The following is a 13363-nucleotide window of genomic DNA, read 5'->3' as shown; positions in this document are numbered from 1 at the left end:
CGTCAGAAAGATGCCAGAAAAATACATCAATCTGTGCCTTTACATGTACTGTGGAGTGATGATGAAACAACTGACATTAAAAAAAGTAAACCCTTACATTTTAATATAATCTGCAACTTATCCTAACGAAAAGTAGGGGGGTTTATTTCAGATCGCTGGTACTTGGAGATGGGACTTTGTGTTCTGACCTGAGATCTGTAATTAAGAAAACCTCCCATCAAATGATGTTTTTGAAGAGATTTCTCCACTTTGTTATGTTTAATTAATTAGACCAAGTGTTTTTATATATTGTTCAGTTTATTTTAAAATTCAAGCTAATTCACATTTGATGATATCATTCATAGCAAATAAAGGAAGACATTCATCTAAAATTTTGCTTTTCTGAGAAGTATATTATAGAAACTCTGTTGGGAAAAGAAAGAAGACTGAGACTTTAATGTACTGATAGATGCCTGAATAGATCCCTTTAGTTCAGAGTAATGTTTTATTCTGAAATAAGACAAAACTATTTTAAATGTCTATTCTATATAGTAGTGCCTATCTGTGTGTGGTTCAACAGGCAATAATGTAGTAAACATTCCATTTGGAGTGTCTTGCTTCCTCATGTTATTTTCCATTTCCCTAGTTTCTCTAGACAGACTCCTACCCCCAATTTCCCCAACTCACTTCCTTTTTTCTTAATTGATGCCTCAATCCATTGTATTTGCAACGGGTTAAGAAAACTTTCATAGCCTACTGAGGACTTTAATTTTTTTATACAAAGACTAAACTTGCATAACTTAGTATCACTGGGATTTGTTTAGACTCGGTCTTCTTATTCTAATACGACTGTTTCTCTTCTTCTCTGAAGCAGGAGGTAATATAAGGAAGCAACAGGTGAAGAGTTTTGCCACAGGAAGAACAATTCTTGATTAAAGAAATAGAAAGCCTAGAGATTCAATGACCTGACAGAGGCATAAAACCTAAAGCAGCTCTGCATCATTCATGCTCACAGTGGCCTCACTTGAGGCATGAGACAGCAATGAGTCTTTTCTGTAAAGCGAAGGAGTTGGACTCTCTAGGTCTCTCCCAACTCTAATCCTTGAGGATTTGTGAATTAAGGAGGGACATTTTAGGAGACCTCTCCTTACACAATAGCTGATTCTTTCATTTTTTGTGTGTATTAAATACAAATGGATTGATAGTGTATTGAATCATATCTTGATCAAAATCTCCTAAAACTTTTTTCTTCCTTATCTTCAAATAGTTAATGATATCTGACTGTTCTGATTCCTAATCCTTCGAATGTGGCTTTTTAGTCTATCTGAAAACTTTTAGGATTTTCTATTTATTCATAGAATTCTGAAATTTCATGATGAGTATGTACATTAAGAAATTACAAAAAAAGGGAACAAATTTAAAGGACACATGGAGAAAAACTAGGGGGAGGGTGGTAATGGGAGGGAAATAGGGAGGGTTGGGGGGGGGGCTGGATTGGGAGTAAAAGGGAGAAAACTGTACTTGAACAATGATTAAAATAAAATAAAAAAAAAGAAATTACAAAAAAAATATTACCAAGTACACGGAAAGAATCACTCAAAAGAAGCAAAGTAAATAATCCACAATCTGAGTTCATGAGAACAATTCCCATTTCCACCAGGAGGAGTCAAATCCCATAATTCATGGGTCCTTCGATTGTGGGACACAAAACCTTACACAAAAGGCTGAACTGGTTCCACATACCAAAGCCTAAAATCAAGCCTCAACAGGACAAAATTATTTTCAAGTGTCCTATCTGCATTTCAAAAGAAATCTCAAAAAACATAGGGCTACAAAAATATCCAGCGCCCACCAAAAAGTAAATTTCACAAGGGGATCTATTCATGCAAGAAGCAGGAAATTATGAGCCATAATGAAGAGAAAAATCAATGTGTTTGATTTAGCACTGTTGTGCCAAAAATAACACAGATGGTAGAATTAGTAGACAAGATCATTAAAACTGTCATTATAATTGTGTTCTATATGTTCAGGAAACTAGAGGAAAGATTCAGCATGTTAAATGAGGACATAAAGATGTAGAAACACACACATACACACACACACACACACACACACACACACACACCCTAAATAAAACTGCTAGAGATTAAAACTGTAACACCTGAGATAAAAAAATAAACTATATGGGATTAAGAAAATATTATATATGGAACAACCATAAAAATTTTTAAAAAGAAAGGAAAATATTATGTACTGAAAAAAGGAAAAGAGAAAAGCTTAAAAAAAAACAAAATAAAGAGAACAGAACATCAGTGGACTGTGGGGCACTGTCAGGCAGCAGAACGTACATGTAAGTGGAGTCATCAAGAGTGGAGCTGGATGATGGGGAAGAGAAAGTATTTGAAGAAATAAGGGTAATGTCTGCTTTTATCTAGTTCTACATGGTGTTCTCAGTGCTTAGCAAGGCACCTGGTAGACATCAGGCATTTGATGAACACTTCTTGAATACACTTGCAGTACAGCAATGAATAAGAGGAAAGCACATGAGTGCTATTGTGGGGTATAAGGACCATCAGGGACCAAAGAAGAGAAACAGTATGGCTAAGAAGAAGCCTAATAGAAGTGGCATATCTTCAGCAAGGACCCGAAGGATGAGTTCAGTTTGAGGATGTATACAGTTCAGAGAATGGGAGGAGATGGAGAAGTGCATTCCACAGAAGAACATGTAAATGAAGACTTGGAAGCGACAATAATGTGGTTTTGAATAGTTGTCCCTTTTTATCCAGAGGGATGCATTCCAAGACTCCCAGTAAGTGCCTGAAACGGCAGAGTACCAAGCCCTATATATACTATGTTTTTCCCCCTATACATTCATGCCTATGACAAAGATTGACTTTATAACTCAGGCACAGTGAGAGATCAGACCAAAAAATCTGACTATAATGTACTCATCCTTCTCCTCATAACGATGTGAAGTGATAAGATGCCAAAACTATTTCTGAACCTGTGGAACCATCCCTTACTTGATGTAAATGGTTCACTGTCACTTGTTTTGGGGGCTCCCTTGCTGAAGTCTTCATACAGATTCAATGCTTCTCAGGCACAACCTGCTGCTGTCAATCAGAACACGTTTTTCATTGGAGTCTTTCACTCACAAACATAATCCCTTTTCCATCTTATCACACACTGTGGGTGTAATTTTTGCAGGTTGAAGTGTGACAGCAAAACTAGCACAAATTTCTTTTTTCTTCTTCACAATTTCACAGATAGATTTGTTCTTATCACAGATCTTAGCAACCTCAAAATACGATTTTCCCTCCTTGTTAAATCAGGAACTCTTACCTTTTCACTTACAGGAAGCACTTTACAGCATCTCTTTGGCATATTGGTGTTGCCAGTATCACTACTCTTTTGCTTTGGAGCCATTATAAAGTAAAGTAAGGGTGACGAACACAAACACTGTGACACTGGGACACGGATCTGATAAATAGAGAAGGCTACAACAGGACTAGTGGGTGGAGCATATACAGCACAGAGATGCTGGACAAATGGATGATTCATTTCCAGAGTGGGACAGAGCAGGACAATGTGAGATTTCAAGATGCTACTCAGAATAGCACACAATTTAAAACTTGTGAATTATTTATTTCTGGAATTTTCCATTTAATATTTTTGGACTGCGGTTGAATGCAAATAACCAAAACCATGGGAACTGAAACCGCAGATAAGGGGGGCCTCTTGTACCACCTCGGCTGGAGTGGTGGTAGCACTCGAAGGATACTAGACATGAGCTTAAATGGGTGAGTTAGGGTCAGAATATGAAAGTCTTTAGAAATAGAAAATGGAGAAACCACTGGAAGATTCTGAACAGAAAGCTTTAATGATGAAATCAGGGTCCAAGGGAGGAAAGTAAAAAAGAGTATAGTGGTGACATTCATGGTGGATTGAAAGAAAATATTACAGCTCAATGGAAATGGTGGTTGTTAAAAACTTGTATGTGAGAACCCCTGACATATCGGCACAGACTAGGGCTGGACTAAGAGTTTGTGGAATTTAAATACCAGGCATAATAAAAATTAATATTTAAATGAAATTAATATTTCATTTAAATATTATTTAATTTCATTTAAATTAATATTTCATTTAAATCCAGGATCAAAACCTCCCTAGGTTCATGAAATTTTCAAGAGTTTCCCTAAAAATCTGTAAGGCATTGAAAATATTATTTACTTTATAGTATTTCCTTTTTATAAGATTTATAAAGGTCAACTTTTAAAAATTACTTCGTGGCTCACCCAAATGCCTTGTGCTCCTAATCACTCAGACGCGTGTCCTGAGTTCGGTACTCTCCATCCCTACACTCAAAAAGATATGTAGGGAAGATTTTCGCCTTGAATTTTTAAAACGAAAGCAATACTTAACATACCTCATTTACATTTAAGTGTCACCTTATCCCAGAGTTGAAAAATGGAAAAGACCTTGAGGATTCCTGTCACTCAAAGGGAGAAACTGAGGCCAAACGTGGGTAAGGGAGCAAACAGCCGCCAATGGTGAAGTTGGGAATAAGATTTGAATCTGTGACAAGGCTCGATAGTCGGGAAAAGGTTTTCTCCAACCTTAGGAAGCTGAGACATTCAGAAACCTTCGAACCGCTGAAGGTGTGGCAGAACACCCGCCCACTCCAGGTACCTCCACCCTTGGAGGACCAGGCGAGCCCTAGACCACGGCTCCGCCTCTCGCGATACTGTCCGGCCTTCGCCCTCTGGCTCCCGCTAGGCCCCACCCCTCACCTCAGCCCCTCTGTCGTCATTTCCTGTGGGTCTTCAGGGAAAGGGAGAAGATGGCGGCGCTGGGGGAACCTGTGCGGCTGGAGAGGGGTAAGTGCCGCGGATCCCCAGCCTGAGAAGGGCGGGGTGGGTGGAGAACTGCCGTGTCGCAACGTGGGAGGAGGCGAGTCCAGCCTCCGAGACCCAGAATCAGGCAGTCCCTCACGCGGGCGCCCGTCACCGCCGACGTCGCTGTGCCCGGCCCCAGGGAGGGCGTTTGTGGTCTCTTGAGTGAGACCCAGATCCCTCGTCTGTTCGGGTAGATTGTCCCGGGGCACTGCACAGTTGAACACCACCTGTCCGTGTTCGCAGGCGCACGGTGTACACGCTCTCCCTTGGAGGGCACAGGCGACGCGGTGTTTATAGACGTGTTAGCCCGAGAAACAAACATCACACGCCCATTTGGGACGGGCTGCCGGCACAGCCCGTATTTACGTGTGCAACAACTTTCACACACGGATCGCACACGTGCCAGGCACGCGGGACCCTCCCACAGGGCCCCCGCCCCCATTTACGCACAAACTCCATCATTACTTTCACTGCAACCTTTTAGTTGTATTGGAGTATATCTTGGCTTTCGTGCCCCTCCCATGTACAGAAAAGGTTCTTTAAAAACAATCCTGCTGATCTGGACTTGGGAGTGTTACAGAACTAGGTGGAATAGTGGTAGATTGTAAAATATTTGAAAGTTGAGTCGTATTCCTTCTTTACAGAATCTGCACTTGCAAGTTATGGCTGGTTGCTTGTTATTTAGAGTAGACAGTCAAGAAGAATACACCTGTTCTGCTGGGGAATTAAAAACCCAAAGCCAGTGAAAATGCATAGTTATGTTCCTGTTAACGTTCTTTTACAGATTTTTAACATTTCGGCTCTTTCCTCCCCACATCCTTTATTTGAACCAATTTCAAGCATGCTTTCGGCAAACCAGTAGTAGAAGTCATTGATTAATAGTTAACAAGTACACACTAAGCATTTTGAGTACTAGTTTGTAGTAGTTTGAGGAGATTTGAAATATCTTGCAAAATCATCATTTGCAATTATAGTCTGAATATTAAGTAACTAATGCCCTAAGAAGGGAATACATTTTTTAGAATTACTGTGTTTAGAGAAACCTCTCTTTTCATGTATTCAACCAAACAAATTCACACTTAACATTGTTTATTCTTTATGGTGTTCACTTTTGTAAGCCTCTTTATAAATGACAATGACATTGTTTCCTGCCAGTCCACCAGACCATTAATTAAAGCATAATTTTTGACAGAGGAGTAGCTGGTCTGGGAAGACTTACAAAATAAGCTTGGGACTGCCACCTTCCTCCTGAGCACAAAGGCACTGTGCTTTGTTGATGGGAACGGTGTGCTTGGTGTTAACAGGAGTAGGTGTTTTTCTTTGAAGCTAGTTGTAGGTTCTAACATGTTGGTAGTCTTTTGTATTTTTAGGCAGTGCAGTTTGTGAAATTTAGTCTCTGGCATTTAGCTTTGGTAGTCATGGATTTGTTTTTAGCTATTTCAGAGTTGTTTTGAGATCCACAGTAGAACGTTCAGCACCTTAGTAGGATGAATTACTTGTGGTTGCCATTTAGCAGGAAAACAAAGTCAATACATCAACTCCGATTTCTTTCTTGGAATTCTGTTTGACAGACTCTAACATTCCCAGCAGAAAGCCATATTAATTCTGTAAAGAAAAAGTTCTAGTTCTTTGGTGTAATATAAAGTTTTGAGTAGAACCCCTTCCACCTAAAAGAAGGAAAGGAATAGTAGAATAATAAGTACTCTAGCCCTCTGGGGTACAAAAACAAGAAAAAAATGGAAGAAGATAATTATTAACAGTGTTGTAACATGACTCTGAATCTCATAAAATTTCATGATTCATAAAACACTTATTCTCACACTTCTCAATGAGAATTGTCTGACATGTTTAATGTATGTGTGAAAATGTGTACTGTTTCTTATGATTAATTGGTGCCAAATGTAACATAACATTTAGTTTTTCTACATGCATACTGGATGGGTTTAGTCATCGAGTAATTTTACAGTAGAGACTGAGACACAGGGATGTTAAGTAATTTGCCCAAGATCACACAGCTAGTATTGAGACCAGATTGACAAAATTGTTTTTAACTTTTTATTTTGTAAACATGTGTTTGATTGTCTTAATTAAAACACTATTTTGATTCTAAGTCATGTTACTCATTTGTACCACTGTTACAAATGTATCTCTGCCACTAACTACATCTGTAATTGAATAGTTAATGTTTACATATGTATTGTGTTTTCCTTTGGGAAATGAGTAGTGATTTCCCTAGCACACAGTGTTTTGTACGGTTCAGTCTCTTGATGACTAATAATGATAGGTGAACTCTCATTAACTCAGTAGTTATCAATAATTATCAGTAGTTATTGATAACCACCCCAAGTAGTTCATTTGTGTATCACATTTTTTAGCCCCAGTTCTTTTCTGTGACATTTAGTATTTTACGTTCAGTTTTCCTGTCTCTCAAAGATGCTTTTTCTGAGATTTTGTACATATGCAATATCAGTATTTCTTCCTAATCTATTACAACATTTAGCATTCTAAGATTTTTACATTCCTATCCTCATGTATATGTGCATCTCCCACACACACGCAAGCTTACACTTTCATGCTTTTTTTATCCATTTTTCATATTGTTTGTCCTTGAAGAATTAATCCTAACTGCTACAGTGTTACATACGTGTTTAGAGAATCTCCAGAGAAAATTATCTATCAGTGCATATTTGTTTAACTCTAGATATATGTAGAGCAATTGAATTGTTGGAAAAACTACAAAGGAGTGGAGAGGTACCACCGCAAAAACTTCAGGCTTTACAAAGAGTCCTTCAAAGTGAATTCTGCAATGCTGTAAGAGAGGTGAGTTCATGGGATTAAAATTTACTAAATACTTGATTTAATTAGATACTACTCTGAAATTTGGGCTCAGAATTTCTTAAGAAAACAAACTTTAGAAAAACATTAGAATCTGTGCTTTGCATTTTTTTGGAATTTCTGAATAGAAAAGCATTTTACAAAGATGCATAGTTTTTCCTAAAATTTTAACACATTCATAACTTCATAGAACTCAAGCATGGTATTTTCTGAACTTTACTATCATTCACTTTGGGTTTTACAGGTATATGAACATGTCTATGAGACTGTGGACATCAGCAGTAGTCCTGAAGTGAGAGCTAATGCAACTGCAAAGGTAAATTTTTTCATTTAATTCAAGTGAGAAAATTGCCCTGGCTGGTGTGACTCAGTCAGTTGGGTGTCATCATACAAACCAAAAAGTGGTCAGTTCGATTCCCATTCAGGGTACATGCCTGGGTTTTGGGTCAGGTCCCCAGTGGGGCATTTGAGAGGCAACCAATTGTGTTTCTCTCACACATCAATGTTTTTCTCCCTTTCTTTCTCTTTCCCTTCCCCTCTTCTAAAAAAAAAAAAAAAGAAAAGAAAAGAAAAATCTTTTAAAAACTAGAGGATTCTTCAAATATTAGAGGTTTTAAATCTGCAATTATTAGATTCATAATAGGCTTATTTTGAAAATTAACATAATGTCCATTCAGTCTACACTGAATATCTCAAGTACTAAGAAATAGGACCTGTTTATTGTCTTTACAAAAATAATCTACCATATAGATTAGTCAATGCATTAAAAATACAGTTGCACACAAATAATAATACATATATAATTCATAGTTCTATACAGTGTACATATTTAATTATATCATCAATTATGTAAATTTTTCATCTAAATTTTGAGGTATGAACTATTATCCCTGTTTTATTGTTGAGGAAGCATCAGATTAAGTTACCTGCCTGAGACCACACAAATAGTAAATGGTAGAGCTGAGAGGGGTACTTGCCCAGGTTTCTCTTTGCTTTCTTTACCTAACTCCGAAAAGAGCAGGTAATGTCAGTAGTAGGTTATCTCTTTAGAGCTGCAGGTGGAAGGTTTTATGTGCTTCCTATACTGACGTTCCCCTCAAATAATTATGGCATTGATCCTAGTGTTCATTATATGTGGTTAGAATAAGTTAATATCAGCAGTAGGTGATTTATACTAGAATTAGTTATTAGCAGGTAATTTTTCATTGATAGTTACCAATTCACAAAAGGAAGTACTAGATTCTCTGTTGAATACAAACACTTAAACGTGGGTATGGTTTGAAAGAATACAAAACAACCACAGAAACTTGGCTTTAATTCCTGAGTTATGTGACCTACACCATAGGTCACCAACCGCCAAGCCACAGACCAGTACTGGTCCGGGCCTGTTAGCAACTGGACCTCACAGTAGAAAGTGAGCTTGAATGCAATGCACTTGAATCATCCTGAAACCATCAGCCCCCACCCCACCTTTCTGTGGAAAAATGGTTTTCCACAAAAGCAGTCCCTGGTGCCAAAAAGGATGGGGACTGCTGACCTATACAGCTTACTGGATATTTGAGCCTTAGTTCCGTTATCTGTAAAATGGGACTTCTTTTGAAGCTGAGAACATAGTGGTATTCAACAAATCTCGATTTCCTCCTCCCCTTCCCATTTTTGCTCATAGATCTTGATCCATCACAAAAAATTGTACCAGATTACTTGATTATCTTTAAAAGCAAAATAAACCCCAGATACCACCTTTGTGTTAGATTTAGTATAGATTAGTCTAAACTTGAAAGTTTTAAAGATGTGGCTCTGTTTCATCTTCTGTGGGGTTCTAGTGAATTAGATAATTAACTAGAGCAACAAAAACATTCATGTTTATATAAACTCCTTTTCTCAATATTGAGTTATTTTTTGATGAGCTATTTAGTGTAAAGAACAAATAGTACAACAGTCAAAATCACTGCATATAAGGACACCTACCTCCTTATAGGTTATGTAGATAGTCTGTGTCCTGCACAAAGGCCCTTGAAGGAGCTAGGTTATCAAGCCCCAAAGCCCAAGATTGTTGACATGCTGGAGGAGGCCTTCTCTTCTTGAATGTCATTGTTGATTTTCCCAGCAGCCTTCTTGCCAAGTGCTGCACAGTTCTGGACACTGGGTGGGCTGATTTGAGTACCTCCTACGTAGTCACAAGGAGTGCTTTCCAGCCATTATCTCTCAAATACCATTACTTTTGCTTACTTTCTCCTTACAACTGCCAGTGAATTTGTGGGTATTCAAACATCAAAAGTGCACTTCAAAGACAGTTAAAAAGAGACTAAAGAGCTTAAGTAAAACAAAGGTCATATTATTAAAGATGTAGAATTTTCTTTCAGGCTACTGTTGCTGCATTTGCTGCCAGTGAAGGACATTCTCATCCTCGAGTTGTTGAGCTACCAAAAACAGAAGAGGGCCTTGGATTCAATATTATGGGAGGCAAAGAACAAAACTCTCCTATCTATATATCTCGAATAATTCCAGGAGGGATTGCTGATAGACATGGGGGCCTCAAGCGAGGAGATCAACTTCTTTCTGTTAATGGAGTGGTAAGGGTGTTTTATTTCTATTTGTAGTAATGCGTTGTGACCACTTGGGGGTGTATATGAATTACAGAAACAGAAGATGTGGAGAGGGATTTGGAAGCTTTGTAGTTTTGAAATCCCTTGAGGGCATCCAAGGCAGTACTATTTAGTATTATGTGATTTAGAGCACTTTAAGTGTATTTTGCTTTTTTCCAATGTAAATTAGCAATGCTTAGTGTGATTTTTATGAAAAGAGTAAGCTTTTTAGTAGTAGTCAAGCTCTTAAAGAAGCCACATTAAATTACTAGTCTATCCCTCATTTTAGAATGTTACTTTCTTGATTTAGTTCTGGCTTAGTGGAATAATAGGGCATGCAGATTGATATGCTAATTATTTGGATTTTAGAAACCAGTTCCTGGAGTACAAACAGAAAATGATTTAGCAGAGGATTTCATACAGATTAAAATGATAAAGCTGGGTTATTTCGTAGGTTTATAGTGTAGAAATGGTATAACATGAAAACTTGCTTACTATATGCATTTTAAGCGTTTTTGCCTTTTGAGTGAATTACAAAACCTAGATATTAATTGTGTGTGTATTTTTTTTCTAGAGTGTTGAAGGAGAACATCATGAAAAAGCCGTAGAACTGCTAAAAGCTGCTCAAGGAAAGGTTAAATTAGTAGTACGATATACACCCAAGGTTTTAGAAGAAATGGAGTCACGTTTTGAGAAAATGAGATCGGCCAAACGCAGACAACAGACCTAATGCAGTTCAGAACTTTATATTCCAGTTCGCTTCTAGCTAGAGAAGTTTTACTTGTGACCTACTGATGGCTGCAATGCCAATGATTGTAATACCAGAAACTTCCCATGAAATGCTCCTTGCCATTTTATAAATGCCTGTTTTAAAATCATTTGTGGTTCCAGAGATGCATATACTTTTCTTCTGACAAGAAAAAGTAAAAGGTGATGAGGGCAATTCTGTCCTGCTCTTTTTACAGGCCTTTTTTCAAATGCAGATTTTGTCATAAAGTTGTTATAGATTTTTAAAAACACTTTTTAAATATTAAGATGTATTTTACATTCTTATTCTTTTTTTTATGAAAAAAGTTTTCTTCATTTGGCTGCTTATTTAAAAACAACAGTTCTCCAGTTCTTTTTTGCTTACTTTATTTTTTTTAACCTGTAAAATTTCTTTATGGTTTTCCAGGAAATTAAACGTAACAGTTTCAGCTACAACAGTTTATTACACTGTCAATGTTAACATCTCTGCTGTATTTTGTACTTTGAACACAACATAATATGTATAGTCATTGGTAAATCAGCTCAGCACAGTGGAAGTTTTTTACTTTTAAACATAATGTAAAATGAATACACATTTATACTGATTTATAAAAGTAAATTTTTAAACACTAAAACAGTCATTGCTAAAATATGTATTCTTTCATAATTGAGCAGCAAGTCAAGAGAATATAATTTGTTTTTTAGCATTAATGATTAGGTCTCTGTATTCAATAGTATGTCCAATTACAAATGCAAAAACAGGTTCATTCTTTGCAAATTTGTTTAATGCTCTTCATTTCTGTTTAAATATGTTTGTTATATTTTGGTCCTTCCATTCCTAGAGATGAGCCAGTTAGTTTGTGATGGGAAATAACAAAAGCAAAGAAGAAAAAGTAGGACTTTAATATCACTAGTCTGAAGAGTTACACACTCTTACTAGGTCAGTTTAAAGACTTGGTTTTAAATAGGATTATAGAAGAATATATTTAAGATACACAGAAAGTACGAGGTAATGTATTCATAAGAATCTGCAGACTTGTCAGAATGAGTAGGAATTGATTCATATTAAAATGGTTGGATTTAGAGATGTGATCTTTGTTTATGATTCAAATGAGGGGAATTCTGAGAGGTACTCTTAGTTGTCCACTGGATGTCACTATTGTACTGAAAGGCAGCTTTAGTGTAAGGCTGTGACTGAGCTCTTTTTAAAAGCTGAAATGAGAGAGTTGAGGTTCATTTTCAGTCACAACTTGTAGGAACATTTGTATGCTTTTTTTAAATGACAGATGCTAAAAAGAGGATAATTGTTTGAAATATATGAGGACTTTGAGACCTTGTTGGAAAAGTGGGCATTTTGTAACATTCCTTCAGGAAGACTAGCAATGTCTACCTTATTTTGCATGTTTGTGAGCACTGTGAGTCTTAAAAGATTATTCCAATTTTCAGTGACTTTTCAGAATAAAAGCCAATCAGCGTTGTTATTTATCATTTAGGTATTGAACACTGGATTGCATGGTTGAATGTGTCTTTAGTCCATTACAAAATGTGCTTGTTAATTGATAGGAGTGTTGTTAAATTGTGTATTTTCAAATTAATTAATGTTTTTAAAATGTGGAGACCAAAGTAGTGTAGGAGAATTATGGACTTATTTTAATTTAATTGTAAAGTTATTAGAGGTATTTGTTGTAGAGCTTTGTATATTAAAGAGGTATTGGTGCATATAAAAACAGTAAAATTATGCTTGTATTCTTGCATTACAGGGTAAGTAAACCCTAAAGAAATCTTATTTTAGTATAGCTACAGCTGCAGTAGCTTTTAAGGGTGTGTCAACATTTCATTATAAATTATAGCTTCTTGGTTCAGTATCTCAGCTGTTTCAGAACTTGCAGCCAAGTTAAATCTTTTTTGGTGTTGAAACTTAATAAGTCAAGTAAGCTATTTTTTTCTTCTACAGTAATCCACAATCTGTTCTTTGTGTGGGTTGGCACTTATTTATAATTCTTAAAGATAGCTTAAAGGAGCCAAATACAGTAGTTTTGCTTGCTACTGTTGAGCATGAATAGCAGTAGTTCATTTTCATTAAAGCAGTTTTCATAGTGTATCCCAGAATTTTAAATCCTGACTGTAGAAAAAATCAATCATTAAATGGCAAAGATGTATAGTAGTGGTTTGGTATTGTGAGGAAATGAGGGAATTTTTCATTAATAAATGTATGATTCATGAGTATAACTAGGCACATTACTAAATATATAATAGGTGTTTGATTTGTAAATTATAAATGTAATTATCGCCTCTCCTTAATTTCCTTTTTTTTTTTTTTTT

At 36.6% G+C, this 13363-nt stretch overlaps 1 protein-coding gene across 1 annotated transcript; it reads left to right on the top strand.

Annotated features, from left to right (window-relative positions):
- Nucleotides 1–4790: 4790 nt before the first annotated feature.
- On the top strand, nucleotides 4791–11113 carry LIN7C (lin-7 homolog C, crumbs cell polarity complex component). Its single transcript, XM_045825561.1, has 5 exons — nucleotides 4791–4856; nucleotides 7576–7694; nucleotides 7954–8025; nucleotides 10073–10282; nucleotides 10869–11113. Exons 1-5 carry the CDS (start codon nucleotides 4820–4822, stop codon nucleotides 11022–11024), a joined length of 594 nt encoding a protein of 197 aa, XP_045681517.1. The 5' UTR covers nucleotides 4791–4819; the 3' UTR covers nucleotides 11025–11113.
- The last annotated feature ends 2250 nt before the right edge of the window (nucleotides 11114–13363 follow it).

This window comes from Phyllostomus hastatus, unplaced genomic scaffold (assembly GCF_019186645.2).
Source record: "Phyllostomus hastatus isolate PE091 unplaced genomic scaffold, TTU_PhHast_1.1 phas_scaffold_585, whole genome shotgun sequence".
NCBI lineage: Eukaryota > Metazoa > Chordata > Mammalia > Chiroptera > Phyllostomidae > Phyllostomus > Phyllostomus hastatus.
This window is presented reverse-complemented; position numbering and strand designations above follow the sequence as displayed.

What these genes read in the sequence shown, in the direction of transcription:
- LIN7C (XM_045825561.1), top strand. Translation starts at nt 4,820, where the DNA reads ATGGCGGCGCTGGGGGAACCTGTGCGGCTGGAGAGGG. An exon ending in TCTGCAATGCTGTAAGAGAG is followed by an intron (nt 7,695 to 7,953) that starts GTGAGTTCATGG and finishes TGGGTTTTACAG; the next exon opens with GTATATGAACATGTCTATGA. An exon ending in TTCTTTCTGTTAATGGAGTG is followed by an intron (nt 10,283 to 10,868) that starts GTAAGGGTGTTT and finishes TTTTTTTTCTAG; the next exon opens with AGTGTTGAAGGAGAACATCA.